Source organism: Phaethon aethereus (assembly GCF_964289735.1).
Source record: "Phaethon aethereus genome assembly, chromosome: 14".
Taxonomy (NCBI): domain Eukaryota; kingdom Metazoa; phylum Chordata; class Aves; order Phaethontiformes; family Phaethontidae; genus Phaethon; species Phaethon aethereus.
This window is the reverse complement of record NC_138590.1, coordinates 4,885,699-4,910,214: the sequence shown is the minus strand read 5'-3', so window position 1 is coordinate 4,910,214 and position 24,516 is coordinate 4,885,699. Positions and strand designations below refer to the sequence as shown.

Genomic DNA, 24,516 nt, shown 5'->3' with positions numbered 1-24,516 from the left:
GCACAGAGGAATTCTTGGATTATGAATTAATGCCACTGTTAATTCTTCATTGGAGCACAGTGTTGCACTTAATCAGGCACTCAAAAACAAAACGGCTCCTAAGAAGACCTAAAAATAGTTGAGATGAATATCTATCAATTATGGAACATTAATTAGAGTAAGCAACCTGCTGTGGGAAATGGGTTTACAGAAAGTGAGGCTTCTCTTCAGAAAGGTGATCTCTAGTCCATCTCCTGTGATGGAGGAGGCAGGTCAGTCTGTGTGAGCCTAATCCTTCACAGGCTCTCTCAGGGCTCGAGTTCCTCTTGGCCTCTGGAGCTTGGAAGACAAAGCTTTATTCTTCAAGGCCATTCAGCAGTCGTGTAGCTGCTGCTGCCCAGATTTGCATCTTATTACTTACTCCACACACTTTGATTTTGCTAGTTGGCATTCAGCTTGCTCTGTGCCTGCATGTGTGCTGGTTTGCTGGAGGAAGTGTGCACCATCCTATGCTCTTCTGTAGCATAAACCGAGTTCTAGGAAGAGATGAATCCAGATTAGTATCTGCAACTATCTGTTGTGCCTAATTTAAGTCCAGTCATTCTGTCACCAGATCACAAAGCCCTTTTCAAAGGGAGATGAGTATCGGGCTCTCATTTTACACATGGAGCAGTTCACTTCCGTTTCTTATGTATTTACTAAACCTGAGAGAGAGATTAACCTGAGTTAATCACATAAAAGGGCATGTATGCCTTGGCTCTCTGGTCTTCATTCAGGTGAATTATTTTTGCAAATATCCTGCCTTATATTGCAAGATCCTTGTTTGCTGCCTTCTAAACTTTTGTAATGTCTCCAGCCCATTCTACCCTCCTCAATCCCTGCTCCCCACTTGATCATTTTTAGTTGTGGGAGTTCAGAAGTGCAAGTCCTTGGTAACTCTTATTCAACTTCAGCTGTACTATTGTTTCTCACCAAACTACTGTGATCACCCCATCAGGTCATGAAGAGTTGTAGGTCAGCGAGCTCAGTGGAGACAGCTTTCTTTGGGAAAACTGACATTACTGCCCCTGGTTCTGTATCCTTGCCTGCTGCTGGTTTTTTTGCTTTCCTCTGTATGTTGCATTGCAGAGTTGATCTGTGGAGCTGAGCAGGTCAGCTACTTGGGAATGGGCAGATAGAGTGAGCAGCCTCCTTACCTGCCACAAGCTGTGCTCTCCTCTGCTGTCAGTCAAAGCTCTTGCTAAATTCTAGATCTGTATTGCTGTTGCTTTGAGTAGTCATCTTCCTGCTTGAGATAGTGTGGTATGGTGCTGAAGGATTAGTGATACAAACTTTAAACTGAAATCTGGAATGATACCTCTAATGAAAATAGACTTCAAATTTCATGCAAATAAGTGGCTCTGGATTTAGGTAGGATCGTATCGCCTCTTCGACTCTTCACATCCTCAGGTGCATGTTGCACCAGAACTAGCGTAGTTCTTTTAATGTGTCCAGAATGCTTATTGTTGAGTCAACAGTTGGATACTTCCGGTATCAGCATGCATACGACTAACACCCTATAGTATATCTGACAGCTTTTTTCAAGACCCAGAATTTCTGTTATGCTATTCCCTGACTGATGGACACTGCAGGTTAGCTAGAGACATAGCAAACCTGAGTTAAAGTCCTATTCTGCATGTCAGCCTCCTGGCAGTGCCATCACTTGACAGTGGCCTGGTAAGGAGGACAGGAGGGTGAGGGTAGCTGCCCCTGAGCCGAGAGCCTTCTTTAGGGCAATGGAAGATGTGGTTGGTTGTGCTGCACTTCTGTGTGTGAGAAGCAGTAGCTCAGACACTCCTCATGGAATAACTGTGGGGTTTTTTGCTGTTGCTTTTTTTTCTTGCTTTTTCTTTCCTGCAGAATAGCAAACCTGAAAATACAACTGGCTAAGCTTGACAGCGAGGCCTGGCCTGGTGTTCTGGACTCCGAGCGGGATCGTCTAATATTAATTAATGAGAAAGAGGAGCTCTTAAAAGAAATGCGATTTATTAGCCCCAGAAAATGTACTCGAGGAGAGGTGGAGAGACTGGAGACGGAGAGAAGGCGCCTCGAGGAGGACCTTCAGGCTGCTAGAGACACTCAGAGCAAAGCTCTAACTGAGCGGTAGGTTCCTGGGCGTAGGACAGAGCTTGCTTTGTTGGACAAGAGGTAATGGGGAACAAGCAGCAACATCCCCTGGCTGAATGCTGGTAGCAGTGTGCCTTCAGACTTCCAGGACACCGTTTCTACTTCATAAGGTTTCTGAAATCATCTCCCAAAAGAAACCTCCTGCAAGCCTTACTCCCAAAGTGGGGAAAGGTTGTTGTTCCTACAAATGTATCCTGTATGAGAACGAAAGAAATGCTCAAAATAGCCTGGTATAATGTTAGCATACTATAATGTTTCTGTATGCAGCCAGCTCCTCGCAGCAGCTTGTACAGTTGCTGTGCAGTCTGAACCTTGGTAAATGTCAACAGATGGAATTTTAAATTTTTAAAATTTGTTGTTTGTTCTGAGCATCCTTGTATATGATTCCTGTAGGAACTGGTATTTGACGGGGCTGTGGGAGTTGCATGGAATACCCTGTGAATCTGAACTAGCTAAAAAAACACGCCAACTATCCTCCCTAATTTTACTTGCGTTGCAGGGGGAGATCTCATGGGACTGCATTGTGAGGATGAATAGTGCACTGGGCATTGCATACAAGCACTTTACAAACTGGATGTATTAATGTGGGTGGCTATGGCAATGTTACTTTTAGCTGCAGTCTCTTGAATATATATGGAATAGGCATGTTGCATTCACTCTCTCTGTGGCTTTATATTTGCATTTCTTCTACATGCTCAGTGTCCGTGCTACACCAATTTTCTACTACATAGTCTTTGTTTTATCATGGTGGAAAAAACGTAGGCAGCTCAGATGTTTCAGCTGCAGGACTTTTGTCAGCCTGATACATCTGTGGTTCGATAAATGTTTCTGGTCTTGCCATAAGATGAACACTTTAATTTGTGATTTTTAGGAATATGGTCCTATTCTCGTGTGCCAAAGAAATAGCATGTTCCTGGAGAAGGATTTCTTGTCCAGAGGCCTGTTAAGTTAAACAGTGAGCACCCAAGTGCTAATGTTTGTCTCAAGTCAATTCAGGTGTGAAATAAAACTGCGATGTTGCTGGTGTCCATAATCCATGTAAAGCCGTAACGAGATCTAAATCATGTAAACCTTAGTCATCCGTGGGCCTTACTGAAAGCAAATGAAAGCATTTACACCTTTATTAGCACAGTAAGTATAAGAATGTAATAGTGCATAGCAAGCAAAATCTGCCAGACTTTTTTTGAGGCCTGATCCTAGAAACATTACCTTTTATAGCACTAGCTGTAATTATTTTCCCTCTTGTCAATGTTTGCAGGATTGAGTTCCACATTTTAAGAGTACTGGAAGTTGGTAAACACCTATGCATCTTGACCAAATTCTGTCTCACGTTATACTGTGTATTCGTATTAATTTTTGTAGGATTTAATAGAAAAAATAGAATTTTCCTATACTCCTCATTTTAAAGATTTAAGCATTTTAAGTGCTGCTTTAGCTTACCTTTTTCTTCTATCTTCTCTTAGACTGAAGTTGAATAGCAAAAGAAATCACCTAGTCCGAGAACTGGAAGAAACAACACGATTAGTTGCAATGTTGCACACTCAGCTGAAAAGGTATGTAACCTTCTACATAAATTGTAGGTGCTTTAAAGGCATATGCGGTAACTGCCTTTCTCTGCTAGCTATTTCATCTCCCAGCTGAGAGGTCTAAAAGGCCTTTCAGTTAGAGTCGTACCCTAAGACTCCTGTGTAGTCAATGGAAAGAGAAAGAGAAGCCTCAAGGATTATACGTCCCACTCGGTTTAGATGGATGCTTTAAAATGGGATAAATAACCTTGTGGTGGTTCCTCTGTCTGACAACAGGAGGAGTTTCTGCAATCCCTTCTCTTTTGGACATGCAATATTTAGGTGACTAAGGATATCTGAGATTTTTTTTTACTAATGTTTGCATTACTGAAGTATTATATTAATATGTATGTTAAAGACAGCTTAACACTCACACAGCAAGTGAATCTTAGCAAAGCAATGACATGTTAATGTATGAGTGTTATGATAATATTTCTCGAAATTAATTTCAAATGGGCTGTTGCTTGCAATGTAGACAATGTATTGAGATATCCCTGAATCTGTTGTGGTTCATATGGTATACAGAAATGTTTCTACAGTTGTAATGAGGTCTGGTCGTTCAGGCTGTAGTTCTGGAAGAGCACAGGATTACTGTTTCCAGACAAATGCATGACTGCAGGCAGTAAGGCCAAATCGTCATTAGCTAAAACTATGTTTTTATCTCTTTGATTAGGAAGAGAGTTTGGTGGGGTTTCTGTTTAGTTGAGGTTTTTCCTGTAAGTGTGTACTGAATTTACTCTGTTTGTAGCTTCTGCTCCACTTGGATTCTGTTTCATTTTGTGAAGATGACACCGAAAAGACTGGAAAGAAATCATAGTGCAAGACTGACATGTAAATAAGCCACCATGGAGAATAGCTATCTGTGATGCTCTTATGCAGTGGAAATGCATCATATTTTCATTTCATCTAGCTGATTAGGAATCTTTTGAGGTGACCAAGAAGCATGTGAAACTAATTTCTTCCTAACTATGTGCCCAGTGTTCTTGGCATGCTCCTTCATAAGATAAGCGTTTATTAACCCTGTAATGCAAAATGTCTGGCATTCAAAAGTACGCACAAAATGAAGTTGAGCCCAGTTTGTTGACAGGGAAAAGATTAATTAAAAACCCCTCCCTTTTGATAGTGAAATACACTGAAAAGCTCTAAATGTTATTAGTCCGTGCCAGATCTATATGTATTGCCAAAATGCAAAAACATTTATCATATTTCAGTTATGCTTCACCCAAAAGCTTTTTTGAACAAACACGATGCAGCGCACATCTGTTATACAAATGCAGAAGACATTTTGTTCCAGAATTATACAAAATTCTGCATACTTGCCTTTTTCACATAAGGTCATGGGCATAATTGTACAAATGTAGCTTCTAGCTTTTACCCTATAAATAATAAATAAGGGTTTATTAGGCTTATTAACATCCTCACTGTTTTTCAGCGGGGCAACTTAAGCCATTTATACATATGCAGAAATTTTTCACTAGCTAATCCATACCTGAAGTGAGGGTTAAGGATCTTTAAACAGTCAGTAACGAGCAAGGTATTTAATGTCTGGAGCAGGAGTGTTGGTTTAAATGGAATTTCTAGGGATGGTATATGTTGTCGTAGGTGTATGTACTGCAGAATTTGTTGGGTCTTCTGAGCAGAAAACAGTGTGCTGTGGTGCCTGGGCTTTCTCATCTGAACAGGCTTTTATTCAGCACCTGCTTAAAATTAATTGTGCTGTCAGTTATGTTCTGAAACTAGATCCCTAGGCATAAATTTGTGTGAACTGATTTCACAGCCCAGCCCCAACTCCTTGCCTTGTTCTCCTGGCCCTGGATTCCATGTAGCAGTCTTTCGTGTAGGTAAATCCTGCCAGTTTTCTGGTAACTGCTGGCTGTTGTGATCTCTGAGGGCCAGCTCCAGGTAGCTGTGATACTGCCTTTTGGCAGATTGAGGCAAATGGAAGACAATTTTCATACGGACAGAGTTGATTGCAGTAACTTCATCTTCTTGCATGGGCCTTGTTGGTTTTTGTGGTCTGCTTTGGAGATTAACAGGAACTATAGATTTATTTTTTTTTCCAGACAGATGTTGGAGGAGAGTGTTGTCACTAATTTTAATTTATTTGAAACAATTCATTAGAGTTGTTCTTGCTAAACAAGGACTGTTATGAGGTTGATACGGTGAGTAGAAAAGTGTGTATGAACTATATTATTTTTATTGAAAAATGACACAACTTTTCCCTTGGGTAGACTGTGGTTCAGGGTTGTTGTGGCAGCTAATGCGTATGGCCTAAGCTAACATAGCAAAATGTACCATGTGGGTTTAGAGATTTGGTGACATTGCAGTGTGTTCCTGAGAAACCAGGAGATACAGTATAATGGTTTTCTGACTTGTTTCCTTCAGTCTCTCCACCAGCATGCTTTCCCTCTCCTCAAGCAGCAGCCCTGGTTCTCTTGCATCTAGCAGAGGATCTCTTGCCACCTCCAGCCAGGACTCATCCACCTCAGCCAGTTTCACTGATCTCTACTACGAGCACCTGGAGCAGTTGGAGCAGTTGGACTCGGACTATCAAAACAAGCTTGACTTGCTCTTAGAAGGAGCCACTGGATTTAGACCGTCAGGCTGTATCACCACTATTCATGAAAACGAAGTAGCAAAAACACACAAAGCAGATACCACCAGTCGCATACAGGCTCTGAGATCATTGTCTGGTACTCCAAAATCCATGACATCGCTGTCTCCAAGGTCATCTCTCTCTTCCCCATCGCCACCTTGCTCTCCACTGGTGATAGACCCACTCCTAACTGGTGATGCCTTTTCAAGCCATATGGATTTTGATGATGCAGAGATAAGTACAAATCTGTCAGAACTCGCCCTAAACACTGGGAGTGGAAACTGTAGACTGGAAGAGCCTAGAGCAGGAGATAAACATCTAGGTCCAGGTATGGTAACAAACTATTTGCATGCATATGCATGCATTTTTTTTTAATGTAGTTTATAAAGCATTGAGAAGCAACTATTTCAAAAGCTGTCAGTCATCTTGACACCTTTGTGTTGAAAAGAGTATTCAACTGTGTGTTCTACCTTGCTTGGGGGAAAGGGTATTTATTTTGTACACAAAAAATACTGCTGAGTCTTGCAGAAGGCTGTATCTAGGTGAGTTTTGAGTGTGCTTGCGCAAATTACAGGCATTTCATGTGCAAATATAAGTGGTTGTGGTGGGATGCCTATTTTAATTTGGCATTTAACTATTCAGAATGTTGCCTAGTGTTTTGGGTCTGTAATTGGGGGGCATGTAATGAATGCAACATTGACACAAAGGTTTTGGCCAAGCTTTTAAGGAAGACTGGGAAAGGCATTTAGTTTAATAGTTAACAAACAGTAATAAAAATCCTTCCCCAACACTTCAGCGTACCCAACGTCTTGCTCTGCTTCCCAGTAAATCAGTGGCAATGAATTTATTAACTTCAGCTGAGCAGACATGTCAAGGCTGTGCTTGAATTTCTGCTGTTTTGAGGGGGATGGTCTCTTAGCAACAAAAACGTGTTTAGATTGTGAGCATGATAAAATAAGATGTTTAGAGATCGTGGATGTTCTCATACGTGCATATGGCTTATTGGTGGGTGGGAAGGGTTCATCCCTTTTTAGAATGATGACCCTGCTGAAGTGGATGGAAAGCAGTAGGCAGCAGTCAGGGTGCTCGTGCTAGGGCCTGTTTGAAGCCCGTGCGACTGGAGTTGGCTTAAATCCAATAGAGATGAGTGAAATGACTGGATTTGTAACTGCAGTAAAAGAGCTTTAAAGGCAATGTAAACTTGCAAGCTATAGTCATATGAACCAGCAGTGCCGTTTGTTTCTGTTTTTCATAGGATTATAAAAGAGCCTATCTGAATAAGGGGAACTAGCACCATGTTATCACTGCATTCTGTGTTAGGAAGGCTGATACTATTTAAAATACAATACATGAGTGCAGTTCTTCCCCTCTGAACTACCATTTTCCTACAAGCAAAAGGTATTATGCATGTGAGTAGGAAACAGTAATTATTCTTATTAGAACTGGGCACTGATTAGTTTTAACCTTTTTAGCTCTTCGAGATTTGTCAGGGCTGTTGAAGTGAAAGCTCAGGTGTTAAGCAGATTAAGCGATTATTACTGTTAGCCAGTCAGCAGACAAAATAATCACCATAAGCAGTTTATTTCAGGGCAATAACGAGATGAGATTTTACTCCTCAGGCATTTGCCGGGGGCGGGGGGGGGGGGGTGTGTCAGTGTAACACCCGAAACACGGTGGCTGGATCTGGGGTGGTCAGTACTTGGCCTCATGGGCAAAGCATGCTCACGTGTTCCTGTAAGTAGAGCTGAATAGTATGTATCTGAGGGATTTGCTTTCTGTTTCTGTTAGAAAATGTCCCTGCCACCTTTGAGGCTGAAATAAGGTAGCGACGTAGGTGAAACTAATAGCAAAATCTGGAATCTGGCAGAGTCTGGCATTCTCTGAGGAAATGGCATGGATGTGAGGACCTAACATGGTTCTTCAGGGCTCTCTCCAGGAGAGCCCAGGGAAGGGAAATGGCAGGAAATGAAGAACAAATTTTCAATTCTTGATATGAATGGAAAAAAAAGGTGAAAAAAAAACACAGGAAGTGCTATCTGCCTGTTTGGAAATACAGAAGAGTGTCACTTCTGAACTCTTCCATAAACTTTTTTTAGGGTGATACCTCTTTAGAGACTTAAAACAGAAAATCTAAATTTTGTGTTAATTAGCCACATGAAAAAGTTACAAGTACAGTGTGTGTGCAAGACTTGCAGGGCTGAGCTTCAAAGTCCTTTGCAAAAAAAATGAGGAAAAGGATGGCTGCATGATGAATCCTTTTCAGGGACCTCAGTCATCTTTATTCAGGCTTACACTTTAGCATTCTGCTGTACAAACATATACCCACTTTGTTGCTGGGTTTTGTGCACCCTCTGTATTCACCCCCCTTGGCCTCAGGGGGCTTGAGTGAAGTGGTCAAAAATTAAGATTTTTTTGAGTTGAAAAGACTAAATGGCATTGGCAACTAACTGAAGGAGAAAAAGAGGTTGAGCCCACTGGAGTCTTACCTGCAGCGTCCTTCCTGGTAAGGAAGCCTCATGCAGAGGGACTCTGGAGTGGCATTTCTGGGAGTGGTGCGTTAAACTCAAATAACTTGATCTAGGAAGCCAGACAGTGGGGGAGAAATTATTTTCATATTGAAAGCATGGAACGGGGGGTACAGAGCAGCACTGAGGAAAGAAGAGACATTGTTCTGACCCTGCTTGCATACCTCCAGCATAGCCCAGGGTAAGCAGAGTGCAGCAGGGACCAGGCCTTTGCACGTGGCAGGAGGGAGGATGGATTAAACTGCGATTGCCAGCATTAAATGGATCCATTTGTTTCAGTTAATGACTGATATGTTGCGTTACAGATGCTAACTTTTATTCGTGTGGTTTGGCCTATGGAGAAAAGGGCTGGACATTTATTCATGTCCAGCAGTTCCATGGGAATACCAAGATGAAAAATACCATTCAGTGGTGGTGTCAAAAAATACATGGATTAATGGGCCCAAATTGCACATGTGCACTCAATGTATCAGTGATACCTGTAGCACCCTCTACTGTTGATTGTAGAAGTCCTTATTTTATTCCATAGCCCCATGTTGAGTTTGCACACTTTTTGCACCAATGTTTTTTTAAATGTGTGTTTAATTCTTTAAGCGGATTTGAGACTGTGGGAAAAAAATATCCCCAAACCTCTTTATAATAAAGAAAATACAGGATGGAAACCATATATTGGTTTGGAGGCTTGTAGTTTCCTAAGGCTACGGGAAAGAGGGACCACTTCTGAAAGATAAAAGCCCCTTGGAGAGGAGTGCGTTGCCACACATCTGCTATGGGGTTACAACTGCTCGCAGTGTGATAGCGTGGCACCTCCTCGCCCAAAGCCCTGCCAGAGAGGGAGAGCCAAGAGCTGGGTACATCCCAGCCCTCGTCAGCCACCTTGGCAGACAGAGTTCTCCAGGCTCTCGCCTGAAGCATATCTCTGCAGAAAAGTGATGGTTTGAGTGAAAAGATGCCGAATTTACAGAAGTTTCCAGGGCATATCTTTCCCTATTTTGTAGCACAAGAAATCTAATTGGGATAACACCTCTGTACCAAACTCCTTGCTTCAACTTGCCCAGTTTCTCTTCCGTACCTCCTTTTCCCTGCATTCCTGCATGTGGCTGCTACTTTGAATCCTGTAATCTCTCTTTCTCTCCATGTTTAGCCAGTTAACCTGGTCTTTCTGGATCCATCTTCTCTCCTGTGTACATAAACCTTTTGGGTTCAGGGGTAGGCGGGTTTGGGTTTTTTGGGTTTTTTTTTTTGTTTGGGTTTTTTTGCTGTTTCCCCTCCTTGAAGCTAGATTTTTGGTATAAGCTCTCCAGGTGGGATATACCCCTCAGCATAATCTGTACTTGGCCAGAACTTGGTCAGTAGCGTTCGCCTCGCTGCTGCTCTGTGGGTAGCCAGGACCAGAAGGCCTACCGCCTGCTTAAGGGTGACTTGCAGTAGAAGTTGTTTTATTGGTTCAGATGTATAACTGCACTGGAATTCACAAGTTCTGCTTCTTCTGCACATTGCCCATCTTGTCACGGGTACCTCCCTGCCCTTCAGGTGCTTCAAAAGCCCCTCCTTGCGTTGCCTGCGAGGACCTGCACCCGCAGAGGTGCCAGGGGTAGCCGGTTGTAAAGCACTCAGCACAACCAGTGTGTAACCTCAGCCTCTGGGTACGCTACTGCAGGACCCAAGTATTAAATGGTCATTGACTGTGCAATGAAGCCCTGCTCTCACCTCCACCACATAGGCTGTTCTTCTGCTTGTCCAGGGGCTTTTTGTTCTCCAGGGCAGTTGGGCACATTCCTGAAGCACTAACTTGACTGTGGCTGTTGAGCACAGCCCACTCGACGTCTGTCTTCTCTGTCTTCAGAAATGTGCTGTTGCTTAACGATACTTGGGTGGGGAAAAAATGGAATGCAAGGGGAGGATAAGAAAAAAGCTGCTCCTGATCCAGACTGTTCGTTTTCATTAACAACTTTTTTTGGTTTTCCTCTGTGCTTTTCTGATAGGTATAAATACAGCTGGAGGGACGGCACTGAAGGTGGCGTGTGTGTCAGCTGCAGTGTCTGATGAATCTGTTGCTGGAGATAGCGGGGTATATGAGGCGTCTGTGCAAAGGTAGACAACAGATCTCTCTCTAGGAAGAAGCCAATGACTCAGTTTTGCACCCAGGAGTCAGCTGGAATAATGCTGGTTATGATCGGTTTTGTAATTTGGTGGCTAACGTTCTCCATCTCAGATTTCTTAGTACTTCTGAAAAAACTATGAGCAGGTTGAATTTGATTATCAAAATGACCCATGCTTCCCAAAATAGAAGTAGCTGAAATCAAGCTCACAGAGAACTTGTTCCACCAGCTGGTCTGTTTGTGAAGGTGCTGGTAAGCTGTGACTGCTGCCTTGATGGGGCTAGCGGAGCCATCTCACAGCTGTAAAGTTCCTCTCCTGTCAGTCAGCCATTCTGGTGTCAATGACAGCCCTCAGTCAGTGTGAGAGGACTTTGGGATGTTTAAGGAAGATAGCAGAAGCACCTTGAACTGCCTCATGGATGTGTATGTGCTGTGATGCAGTTCCCGAGTGCTTGGATCCAGTATGTGATTTCTGCAGTACTTCTCTCACTAAGTGCATAGCTTATAGCCAGAGCTGGGTGTCACTGCTCTCAGTGGGTTTCTGGACCTCCCTTACTGCTTGCTAAAGCTGTCTGGGGTGGTTTGACAAAAAGGTCACTAGAAGGTACTCATCTTGCTGATGCCTGGTTTGGCTGCATCTAACATGGGTTTTCCTGCTGCTTTTATTGGCATTGAGATGAATTATGGGGTCATTTGTTGCAAGACACAACTGTAGAGGTGAAAAATTGCTCATCTCCTATTCCCCCTCATCTATTCATTCATTATCTTCATTAATTCTCTAGATAAATGAGTAATTTTTTTTAAGTTTACAACACAATTCACTTTGACAAGAAAGTGCAATGCTTCTGTAAATTAGACCTCGTCAGCTCAAGCCAGGCAGACAGACAGCTGGGTGTCTTAGGGCCCCTGTGTCCCCTCGACGGGATAGGGACCTCTGGGGAGAGGGGAGGAGGGATAATGTGTGGCAGTTACAGAAGGCATTCCATGTACACTCGCATGTCTGATGGTACTTAGTGTTGTTTAGGTTGTTGACTTAGCAACCTTTGTAATGACTACAGTATCATTTTGATAACTATAATAAATGGTGAGGGTTGGGTGAGCAATACACTTGTACTCTGTAGCTGAAATGTAATGAAATGCAAGAGAGCACTAAGTAATATGGAAACTACTTAGAAGAGAAGAATGCTAATCCTGTTTTCATGTGCTACAGCATAGCCTCTGAGTCAATTAGACAATGAATGTAGTTTTGGGGACTTTCAGTGCATAAAACTTTGGAGGAGGTGTACATTGGGAGGGAAATGATGCAGGTAGCTGTTTCAAGGAAGACCAGTCAGTGTACTCTGTCACTTCTAATGTGCTTAGGGAAGTTTGATTTCTTAAAGAAACAAAGGAATGACTTAAATCTAATCAAACTTGAGAATTTTTGCTGTCATGATGCAGGACAGGATTGCAGTTGTTAAGTCTTATTTCTGTTGCTGGGCAGTCAGCTGTCTTTACTAAAATCCAGTCAAGGGAACCCTTTCAAAAATCCCCCACTGCCTTATTTTTGCAGTCTTTTGTGTGGGTTTTTTTGGCAGTGAAAGGGGAAGGCATATGACTTTCTGCTGATAAGCACTGTAATACATACCTCTAAGGGTGATTGCACTTACTTCTTAAATGGGCTTTCTTTTAGCTGCTAATTTTACAAAATCCATATGCCCAACCCCTGAATGGAAGGGAAAAGATCTTGTATCACCTAAATACTAACACTTCAATAAGGGGGAAATCAAGTCCTTAATTGTCTTTGATTTCTTTCAGACCATGTGTGTCAGAAGTGATGGTGTTTGACAGTGATGATACAGAAGCAGTTGGGACAGCTAAAGTGCAAATTGCAATGAGGTAAGCTCTACACATTTTTATTGGATTTTCCTTCCAGTGGAGAGAGTGATATATGGGATTTAAAAGAGAGTGCTTTATGTTCTCTTCTCCTGTATATCCTGACCAATTAGTATTAACTAACTAATGCCCTCTTTGTAGTGTAATTGAGAATTACACTCAACTCTAGGAGGTCCTTGGCCCAGTTACCCTCTTTCATGTCAGTGGAAATCAACTGGCGATAGTGTGGTATCAGGGTGCAGAGCAACAATGGGAGCACTGACAGTGCTGGGCTGGAGAAAGCCTTTTGCTGGCTTGCAGTCTCCTTTAGTGTGCAGCTTGTGGGGGAAGACTGCTGAGAGTAAATGGAAATCATAATCATTGACCACACCTGAATCCCACAAGGAGTGGGTAAGGCATAGGAAGGTAAGGCATCTTCCTTAAATGACTTAGTGGAAGATTATTTATGATTTGAGGGAAAAAAAAGTAGCACAAAACCCTTTTGTCACGGCCATCAACAATGGTTACCAATAATATCTTCACCGTTGTACTTCATGTATTTCTATTTGTAATGTTTTAATATTATAGTCGTTATATAAGGCCTTTCAAAAAGCTTTAATTACGATACAGCAATGTAGCCAGACCCCAGGAAGAGCAATGTGTATTAGGTCAAATGTATAGTCCACGGTATCTGAATTCCTAAGTGCTGGATGTTCTGGACTGTTCTAAATTCTGGATGTTCTGGTTGCAAATCTTCATGTAATATGAAACTGGTTTTGTTTTAAACTATAGTCAAGCAATCGTCCCATTACAGTTTTGTCTTGTTTGTAAATTTTTAATTTTTGTGTTTGTACACTTTGTTTGTGTTAATGAAGCAAGTGGAATACTCATTCATGGAGTCCAAGGCAGACTTCTCTAGTAATAATGCTTTTTATTTTGCATTTCCAATTCAGATATGATGACAAAAGTAAACAATTTGCGATACTGGTGATCCAGCTGAGTAATGTTCCAGCACTGCTGTTACAACAAGATCAAAAAGTGTAAGTGGGTGACACAAACACGCTTGAAGTACTTGTTTGAGATTCCAGTAGGAATTAAACAGATGTTGGTTTTTGTTTTTTCACACTCTTAAAAATTTACCCTTTCTGAAATGCTTCTATATTTTGTTATGTGTTAGCAACTTTTATGAACTAATAAACCCGCAGACTGAAATAAGATGCAGGGTTTTTTTCTCAAAGGTCTGTATTTGGTAGGAAGAGACTTGCCTGGAATTAGCACTAGCCAGCAAGGTTCTTAACTGTAGCAGTGCCCAGAGCAACTGCATTGAGTGGAGAAGGGGCGTTTGTTCTGCTACAGAACTCCATCCTTGGACACCTGCACAGGTGGAATGTGTGGGAAAATGTACAGCTTCTGCTAAGCTCATTCTAGGCACAAATTTTTTAAATTCATCTCTGTGCTGAATAAGCTGACAAAAATTTGGTTCATTTTTGCATAGGTGTTTCTACCTATAACAGAGTATGTTAGCAGCACGACAAGTTGCACAGCTGTAAACAGCCATGTAAAATATAATCCCATGATGTTTGGTTACAAGATTCAGACGGATGAAGTCAATGTCAACTTATGCCACTTCATGTCTCTGATGTTGTGATGAGATGTTCCTTTTTTCTCAGTTAACTGATATTCCAAAGAATAGGATAGGACAGTAATGTCCACAGGGCTTAGGATGAATTTCACTTGCAGATATATGAAGTTCTTGCAGCGGAGAGAACTGCAAACCTGTACGGTAGTACTGACTGCAACACTTCTTTCAATAGGAACATTCGTGTGGCTGTCCTGCCCTGTTCGGAAAGCACAAGCTGCTTGTTTCGCACAAGACCAGTGGAAGCTTCAGACAATCTTGTGTACAATGAAGTATTTTGGGTTTCTATCTCTTACCCGGCTTTACGCCAGAAGACTTTAAGAGTCGATGTTTGCACTGTAGATAAATCTCACCTTGAAGAATGTTTGGTTAGTATTAATCTCTATTTAATATCTTTGTGTTCGTTTCCTCTTTTTAATTAGGCAAAATTTTAAACTCTGAAGTGTGGCAATTTCTGTGAAAGTTTTCCTGATAATCTTTAGCTATATGACCTCTCCCAGGTAGTGTTCTTAGCAATAACAATTTTGATCAGGAAAAAAAAATAATCTCTTAGATAAATGTTGTGTCACAGAACTACTGGTGACTTTGTCAGACTACTAGATTTCCCTTCTCTCATGATTTATTGTGAAACCCTACCTATTTTTCTTCCTTTTGGAAACATTTATTGCAATGTAATTGAGAATGGACTTCTTACAGGAACTTGGAAACCACTGTAGAATATTAAAGACCTCTAAAGGATTTTTTAAACTGCTATTAACCTACACTATTAAAATCCATATGAGTATAGGTTTTTTGAGTGCTAGTATTGCCAGCTGCCCCCTATTGTTAAAAGAGCTTTTTTGTTGCTCAGTATTACTTGAGCAAGCTGATTTTAATAGAACTATTTCTGGAGTATTGTAGTCCAGAACATGAGTAGGATGTGTTGAGTTGGCACATAAGCAACCATTAAGATACAGAAGAGTTGATGTTTTGTTGTGGATATATTCCATAGTATCTCCTTTGGCTGGCGAGGTGCATGTTTTATGGTGCTTCTACATTTCTTCCTTTACTTGCTTTGCAAAGCACACTTTGGTTTAGGAAAGCATCTGTTTTCCAAATTAGGTTTTTCTCTTCTGGCAGCATGTACAGTCCTACAGCACTTGACCTCCAGGTGGGAGCATGCTAACTTGCAGGAGCTGTGCTGAGCATGCAGTCTGCTGGACTGGGCTGGTGCAATGGAGTCCACTCAGATATGGATTAAATAAATTGCAAATCAGTTTTACTTTGGTTTTGAATATGTCAGGATGTGTACTAAATGCAAGGCAGTAAAAAATGACAAGGCAGATGGAGAGGAATGGAATATACAAAACTAAAGCATCTTAGTCTGAGGCAGTAATTTTTGTCAGCCTTGCAGATTTTTTGTCAGGGAGTCTTCACCTCCTGTTCCTTTCTCTTTTTCTTTGAAGCTCTGGCTGTAATTTATCCTGGCTGCAGTAGCACTGTTCATACGTCTGGATTCTTGTGCACAGGAGCTGTAGTGAAGCATTTGCTGCTTGGATTGGAAGTCCTAGACAATGTTAAAAATAATTAAACGTGAAACATTACCAGTGCTGTTGAAATGGGGATAAACAGGGCAATTTCTCCTTTTGTAAAACTTGCCAAAGTCAAGTACTCCTGGATTTTCGCTTTCATTTCTTCTTACTGGTGTGGTAGTGGTTCATTTTAGTATTACATTAAAACTGTGTTTTTGCTCTCAATAGGGTGGAGCACAAATTAGCCTTGCTGAAATATGTAGATCCGGAGAGAAATCAACCCGTTGGTATAACCTCCTTAGTTACAAGTATCTGCAGAAGCAAAACAGGAAAAGTAAACAAGGAAACATTCACTCTGAAGTACCCTGCACTGAAAAAACAGTAAGAACAACCGCTGAAATCAAACAAATCTCTTCTAAACAGTACTAGTGAGAGGGTTTATGTGGCCGAAGGACCGTTACAACAGATGAGAAGTGAAGGCTGGAGCGTTTATATTTAGAACCTGAAAATGTCATTAAATGCAGCGAAATAATTAACATGTCGATTACAGATATGCCCTTGTCCTGGGCTAAATACTTACTGAAATCTGCTCCTCACGAAGCTGAGGGATGTGGTATCTGGTCTGGTGTAAGTGATGTGTGAGCTCTTGCCTTTCTTCCTACTAGGCAGTTCACCTTGCTGCAATGAACTTGCTGCTGAACGAGTCGAGATACAGACTTACCTTTACACGTGCATGGCATGCAGTAGGCTCAACTTAGTACATGTGCATATGCTGGTGTAACTGGGGGAGGTGGGCCAGGTATGCTCGCACAGGCTTGACTGAGCACTGTATTTGCGATAGACTGCTTGAACAACGCAGGTGTAGAGACTACAACTCTCTCCTGCCACCAGAGGAAAGCTGGTTGGGGCTGTTCTGACCGGAAAGGCTGGGCACTTTGCAGTTCGTGAGAATTGTATCTTCACAAGAAGCCTCTTGATCTCCTTAGGACTCTGTCTCAGCACTCTTAGAGCAGACAGCTGTTGAACTGGAAGCTGTGGAGAAGAAACTGGAGGAAAGCAGAAGCACTTTAACTGGCGGAGAGAGCTGGTAGGTAGCATCCCACCATCCTAGCGTTGTGGGATGAGGAGAGCATTTAGGGATTCATGTGCAGAGAAAAAAGCAGATGATACGGAGCTGTGGGAGGCTTCTTCTGTCTCTTTTTGTTTTGGTGAAAAATGTAGTTTCTTCTGTTCTGGAGGTTGTGCTTGGGAAATGAGAACAAAACTGATAAATGTTGAAAATAGCCAATAGCACTATGCTAATTTTGTCACTTGTACAATGTTCTACGGATGTCCATGAAAGCTGCACTGTATGGCACAAGGCTTTGCTTGAATATTAATTCCGGCTGTTGTTTACATGGTTCAGATTCAGATTTTATTAATGAAGCCCAACATTTGAAATAAAAAGCAAGCCTGACCAATGGATTTGACAGAGAGGCCAGCTGTGAGTTCAAAGGAGCCGAAAAGGACATTAAAACAATGCTTCAATTTTGTCCAGCATCACTTTTTAAACTAAGATTAATGGCATCCTGAGAGCTCCCCTTAGGATGCACTCACCTTAAGCTCAGCCCACATGGCTGAACCCTCAGCCTGTTTCTTTTGAAGCAAGACCACTATGAAGTTTTTTGGCTGTAATGGTTGCATTCTGGTGCAGCTTCACTCCAGTTTCAGTTATCTCCTTATAAACCTGTGTTTGTGTAATCTCAGTGGCTACAAGACATGCCAGGTACAACCGTCTGCCTTGGGGACGTGTTTCTGTCCAGCACTTTACAGGAGGTAACTCCTGCTACAGCACCAGACTATTGTTCACAGTAGGCTGGTTCAATAACAAAGCTGTTCTTAACAGGCAAGATGAAGAGGTTCCTGATCAGGAAGAACAGGACGAGATCAGTGAAAATGAAGCAGAGGAGGAGGAAGAATTCTGTGCCGGAAAATTGCTGTGGGAAACCGAAGAAAGTCTGAATTCCCAGCTGCACATGGAAATAGCAGTGAAGGTAAAGTCAAGGGCCTTTTGAACAGAAACATGAGTTAAGCTTCCCATTGATCAGCTGCCTGGGTTGCTTTTGAGCTGAGCAAGGCTACAGCAGTTATTTGAAAGTTCATCATTGAAGTTTAAATGTTTATCTACCTGAAATCTTTTTAACTCTATGCGACCATCTTGTCCCATAGTTAATATAGCATCATTTCATGTCTTCTTTTTGCTGCTCATGATAACTGTTGGGGGTTTTTTTTAATTCTGAATGTAGTTGTAGTCTAACAAATGTGCACTGTACACATGCTCTCTGTGCATGTACATACAACGATTTGGATCTTTGCTGCAGGTGCACAAGAAGTAAGGGAATGGTCTTTAAAATCATACCTCTGTTCTGTCTGAGACTGCCAGGTCACACTGATGTGCTGGATCAACAGGCAAAGCTTGTTGGAGTCAGTTCTGTGTCATACAGCAGTCAATGGATGCAGAGCCCTTAGGGAGCGATACAGTTAATGTAGCAGCTACTGAGTTCAAGGAGTGAAGTGTCAGGACAGCCTGCATGAAAAGGGCTAAATAATAGCTATTTGAATGCAATGCCTCTGGGACTGAAAGCGGAGAAGTATCACAGGTGGCTGTCAGAGAGCCCTGGATATGTGTCATCGGTAAGACGGCAAACTGGCATTTACACTGCAGTATCTGTCTTTCAGGTGGATAAAGAGACAAACACGGAGAGCCTTGCACAGTCTTCCACTGTAGTTCGTCCGAAAGACAAAAGAGCAGCAAATCCACCCCAAACTCAGCTTGTCAGAGGTAGCACTATCATCCGCTCAAAAACATTTTCACCAGGACCACAAAGTCAGTATGTGTGTCGGGTAAGGAAAATGCAAGCCTGAGGTTATAAATGGTGTTTTTCCATTAATGAATGCGTGATATCGATGTTCACTTAGTCTGAATTTTTCAGAGCCCTGACACTGCTTTCTTCTCTCCCCCTTTGACTTCAGAAGTTGCTCTGTCCTCACCTCCTAGACAGTATCTTTCCTTGGATCTAATAGTGTTAAGCAAAAATTCGTAAAATATATCTGTGCATCTGTGTTTGTGGTACATGCAGCATGTTGAGATGCCCTGGAAGGGCTGCTGTAAGACAGTGATGAGTAAGCTACATATCAAACCCTTTCCTGCTGCTTTAAGGCTGTTCTGTGCTAACTTGAACTGAGTTAGCTGTGTCCACCTAACTTTAGATGAGGTAAACATGAAAGCTTGATAGAACTAGACAGGTAAGTACCTGATCATGTCAGAAAAAAAATTGTGGAAACTTGAAAATCTCCAGTGTGCTTTGTCTGAAGGTAACTGAACAGGCCATGTACTGGGTCAGGATGTCACTTTCACTGCTTTGAAATGTTTGTTCACAATTATTTCCTGGATTGAGGGTTAGTGTAAACTATAAATAACTCTTCTTTTAAATGGAATTGGCAAACAAGCAAGCACTGTGTTTTATTACATGTGACCTGTCCTAAGTGGGCATGCTGTTAATACCGCTGAGCCTGATTTGATGTGCAGGCTTTCTCCAATTCAGAAGCAGGTGCTTCCATAGAAACAAACCCTATTTAATCTGCAGCAGGGGCCTGTGCTTGGGTGGTAGAGATACTGTGTTCCAGCACATGCAGATCCCGCATGCCTGTTTCCCCCACCCCCAACTTTGAGAAGGAACATGAGAAGGGAATTAAACTCTGATTGAGTTGAGCTCTTTTTGAGGGACTAGAGGCAATCACAAAAGAAGGCAGTCAATGTGTGTGTGTGTGTAATGTGACCACTCTTAAGTTGAAAAACCCAGGGGGATAGCTTACAGGTAAACCTACGTCTTGCATGGCTAGCTTAAAATACAGGTGACTGGGGGAAAGAGAAATCTCAAAAAAAATAGCCCTATATTTTGCAGATGCTAGAAAAGAGTAGGGTTTTTTTTATTACCTAGAGCTTATTTTTCTAGGCTGTTTTGCCCAGCCTAGTTACTTGCACAGGAGAAGGGCAGTGGGGTACGGTGCCGTATTACACCCTAACTTAGTGTCTCACTTTCTATCCAGTCTATTCCCAAAAAGGGACAAGGTTCAAGGCTTGTGGCAGGATCTGGCCATGCCAAATGGATTGCATGTTGTGCACCCGGATTGGGGTGGCAGCTCTCTGCTGTAGCCTTTCACAAAACTTCATAGTTCTGCTTACATCACTGCTTATAATAGCTTACAGAACTCTCTGACCTTGCTAATAATGCGTGTACGCACTGCTTGTATTTGTTTAATGAAAAATATGTGGGTTTCACTTTCATTTGCAGCTCAATCGCAGTGATAGTGACAGTTCAACGCTATCCAAAAAGCCCCCCTTTGTTCGAAATGCAATGGAGAGACGAAGCGTCAGAGTGAAACGGGTAAAAACATCACCACTTATCTCTTTTTCTCTAGCATAGACACTTGCAAAAACTGTAAAACTGTTTCAAAGGAAGAACTTGCAAACAGAAATCAGTTGCCATATGCTTTCATTCACAACCTTTTATTTGCATGTGAGAAGTCTCTCAAGGCTACTTCTCTTTGATATATCAGAATATAGGTTGGAACTTCCACAAGACAACTTCCAACTTGTCTAAGCCAGAGCTCATTTAGAACAATCAATCTAGGAAGATTTTTTTTTTAATTTTCAATCTTGTCAGAACAGAAGTAGCATGAACAGTTTTGCTGTGTTTATTGTTGTGAGATTCTTAAGTACTTACAATAAATCTGAGGAGCTGGGGAAGAAGGTGAGGAGCATCATGTCTTGGATGCTCAGGTAGCCCTGTTGTAGTGACTCCGTGGCACACAAGGAACCCCTGTGCCTGTTGTGATGGCAATCATTGAAACTCCCCAGGGAATACTGATGCTGAGCTCCGAAGGAGACAGTTTTCTTGAGGCAGCTTGTGTTTGAAACTAGCAGAAGGCAACATAATGTGTTACTGGAAAAAACAAACACTGCTGCATTGTGGATTCATCTGAAAATGAGACATTAAACTTAGGAGCAAGGTGTGCAAGCAAGACTTGATGATTTGGAGAAGCAGCCAAGGAAGAAATTTAGTGGAAACACTGAAATGAAAAGGCTTGCTTGAGTTTGTGCTTCCTGTCTCAAGACAGGTTGGAAAGCCGGATCAATAGAGATGTTTTGTGTGAACAGTAGTGTTGGAAAAATGGGTCTCATAATGTATTTGACCCTTCATGGAGGAGTGCTTGGGACAATTCTCATCATTGTGTTCACATACCCCTTCCTTTCTAGCCTTCAATCAAGTCCTTTGGTACAGAGCGTTTAATCCGCACTTCACTAGACCTGGAGTTGGATCTGCAAGCTTCGAAAACTTGGCATGATCGGCTGGTTCAGGAGATCTCGGTGCTGAGGGAACTGAAGGAACAGTTGGAACAAGCTCAAAGTCAGGGTGAAAAAGAGTTGCCGCAGTGGGTGAAGGATGATGAGAGATTTCGACTGCTGCTGAGGCTAGTGGAAAAACGAGTGAGTAATACCTGCCTTTGGATTTTATTCAACATGTTTGAGAAACGTGATTTGAGAAACAGAGGACTTTGGACAGTCAGGAAATGAAGCCTTAGCGTCAGTCACTTGTGTCTTCCACTTCCAGCTCCATCAAGCAAGCGATTGATAATGGGAGCTGCAGTCCTTGAGTGTCTGGCTATTCTCAGGTGTGGTATTTAAAACTGCAGAGTCTGTGCCTGCCTTCCCACAGATACGAGGGTTAGGAAGATAGCAGTTATGTCTCTTGCTTCTTGCAAGAGAAATAATGGCTGCATAAAACTTGTGCATGGATGACACCTGGTTTTAGAATAGGATCCCTATGCATATGAAGTGATAACGTAAGTCGGATGATAGGAGACTTTCTGGCTTTAAGAGCTTAATAGTATCTGTCTTTCTGCTTATGAAGGGTGGACTGCAGGGCAGGGATGGAAAGGAGGCAGAACTAATTACCATGCATTTCAACATGAACATTTGTTCATTAAACAATTTTGTTTCCTTCTATGAAAGTTGTCTTTCCTTGCATTATCACTTTTCTGGAGAGTGATAGTAATGAAAATCATGAGCTTCAAAAGGAATGTATTTACAGATAAGGTAGGTAAAGCTTCAGAAATGTCTGAATAAGCCTGGGTAGGTGATGAGCAGGTAGGGCAGTCTTCTGCTGTCATGTTTGGTTTTTGGTTTTTTGTTTGGTTTCTTTAAGTATTATTCCATAGCTGATTATCTTCATGTCTTAGATGCTGGACTTTTTTTTTTATTTTGCTGGTGTTTGTCCCCTCTTTAATGCCCTGTAGAGTTCTGCTAGTCCTGAACCCATGTGTTTACCATCACAGAGATTTTCTGCCTTAGCACAGGTGCAAATACAGGAAGTGACCAATGCCATCCATTTTGTCACATGCAGTCTCCCAGTAGGTCTGGTGTGTCCTGGTTAGCGCTTAGCTTATTCTGTCTACATCATACTCTCCCTTGTGTACAGGGCTCCTTCTCAACTTCTCTGCTTTTGTCGGGGCACCTCTGCTGACACCAGGCAGAAACTAACTTACAACGGCACCAGGTGCTGGAGTGAGTTGGTACCAGGTTCTCTTTGGGGCACAGCTGCAACATGGGTTGCCATGTTCTTGTGTGAGCTGATCTGCTGACTTAAAAAATATCAAGAAGATACAAAGAAGGTGCAGATAGCACCCATAATTCTTACCAAAGGGCTGGAAGAAGACCTTACAAAAAGCTGTCTCCATTACAATGGTTAGCTGACAAGCTTTCAGTTTAGCTTTTGTGGCTCTTGATTTCCAGAGTCAGCAGCTTCCAAACCCTTGAGACCTGCAGCTGAAGTACTGCTGTATTTGGAGATTAGTCGGGATAAAATTATTCTTCCTGAAAACACAAACAGTTCCTTTCCATTACTTGCTTAGGTGGAAAAAACAGAACACAAGTCTGAGCTCAAGGCTGATAGAATGATGAGAGCTGCTGCCAAGGATGTCCACAGGCTGCGCGGGCAGAGTCGGAAGGAGCCTCTGGAAGTACAGTCATTCAGGTAATTACAGGTCACTGGTAAAGGGGAGCAAAAATTGACTGTTAACCATGATTTTTTTTGTGGATGACTAAGATGCTGATGAGGAAAGCTGTTCTTTTTATTTAAGCAGAACAGTTTACTACTACAAACTTCTGTATTTTTATATCAAAGTATAAGGACTGAGAGTTGGGGAAACTAGCTGTAGCATTGCACGTGATCTCAAAGCAACCAGGAGTACTCCAAATCACTCCCCACCTGGCAACAAATCATTTGTTTAATACAGAAGCAGCCCTTTGCTTCCCTAAGTAACAAGCCTAGAAAGCAAAAAAAAAAAAAAGAGCCTTTCCAAAATGGCTTTTTGGTAAGGTCAATGTTGTGAGTTTAACTGTAAGGATGCCTCATGTCCGATATGCAAATAAGAGGTGTAGCTTGCAAGAGGACGGGCTGCTGCTCCTTTTGGTGACAGCTGATGGGATAAATTTTAACGTGGATGATGGACGTTTCTGGCAAGACTTCTGTTGCATTAACAACTGATCATCTTTTTTTAGAGAGAAAATGGCATTTTTCACACGGCCGAGGATAAACATTCCAACGCTCTCTGCCGATGATGTGTGATCACCATAAAGTATTTACCTTCCGGACAATTCTACAAATGCAGTTTGGGTTTTGAAGTTATTTATGTGGTATTATGAAGGTACCAAGGCATTTGTATATTAGAACTTTTGTCAGTATGTGGATGTTTTGAAAATTTTTAGGTTAAAGATATATCATCACAGAAACCAGCATTAAAGTGACAAGATTGTATAGTTTGTATATTTAGGAATGTATTTTTGGGAAATAGAATTTTAAATAAGAACAAATGCAGCGTAAGGTGCTGTTATTCTTAAATAATGCTGTTTAGACTTTTTGTACAGCTCTACCTTTTAGAGGTTTTACTGCAATAAAACAAATTTGAAGGAACCTCGCCCCTACCTTCTACGATGTTCTGCATCGGACTCTCCTCCGAGTGATGTATTTTGTACCCTGTGGGGAATGCAGGGAGCCGGTTTTGACTCCCAAGTGCTGTGAACGAATTCTCTGTGAGCTGTGAAGCATTTGTGTTTCCTGCCAGTTCCTAAAAGTGGGTGTGAACCCACTTGCACTTTTAACATTTGTACTGCAGCTCATGTCTGTAATGGGTCTGTTAAGGTACCTTGGGGAGCCCATTGAAACCACTGCTGTGGGAGGAGGGCTGCAGGTTTTAAGTCCATTTTAGGTTTTTCCAATAAAGTGACCTTTCTGGACAAACCTGCCTTCTTGCTTTTTGTCATGTGTGAATCTTCTCATCAACTGGCCCTGGAATGTTGGGTTTTTTTCTGTCACTAGCTGGAACTATATAGCTTTTACTGTATCTTGCTCAGCCCTTCAGCCCAGGCGTTTTTGTGAGGTAGGTGGTGGATCATGCCCGCTGGAGTAACTTGGGGGCACCTGGGCTTTTCCCTTTTCTTCTAAATACAGATTTTACAGCTCTAGCACCTTTAGTAA

The 24,516-nt window shown here is 42.0% G+C and overlaps 1 protein-coding gene across 1 annotated transcript in view; it reads left to right on the top strand.

Moving 5' to 3' along the window:
• The window catches only part of WWC1 (WW and C2 domain containing 1), a gene marked incomplete at both ends in the record, with an annotated part of 71,917 nt that extends 48,310 nt beyond the window's left edge, over positions 1-23,607 (top strand). The window contains 15 exons of the mRNA XM_082006330.1: positions 1,879-2,121; positions 3,609-3,698; positions 6,096-6,634; positions 10,817-10,925; positions 12,731-12,811; positions 13,741-13,827; positions 14,602-14,794; positions 16,166-16,318; positions 16,924-17,024; positions 17,823-17,970; positions 18,656-18,820; positions 20,272-20,364; positions 21,237-21,467; positions 22,892-23,013; positions 23,541-23,607. Coding sequence (XP_081862456.1) covers positions 1,879-2,121; positions 3,609-3,698; positions 6,096-6,634; positions 10,817-10,925; positions 12,731-12,811; positions 13,741-13,827; positions 14,602-14,794; positions 16,166-16,318; positions 16,924-17,024; positions 17,823-17,970; positions 18,656-18,820; positions 20,272-20,364; positions 21,237-21,467; positions 22,892-23,013; positions 23,541-23,607 — 2,422 coding nt within the window. The remainder of the gene's footprint in view (positions 1-1,878; positions 2,122-3,608; positions 3,699-6,095; positions 6,635-10,816; positions 10,926-12,730; positions 12,812-13,740; positions 13,828-14,601; positions 14,795-16,165; positions 16,319-16,923; positions 17,025-17,822; positions 17,971-18,655; positions 18,821-20,271; positions 20,365-21,236; positions 21,468-22,891; positions 23,014-23,540) is intronic.
• Between the last annotated feature and the right edge of the window lie 909 nt (positions 23,608-24,516).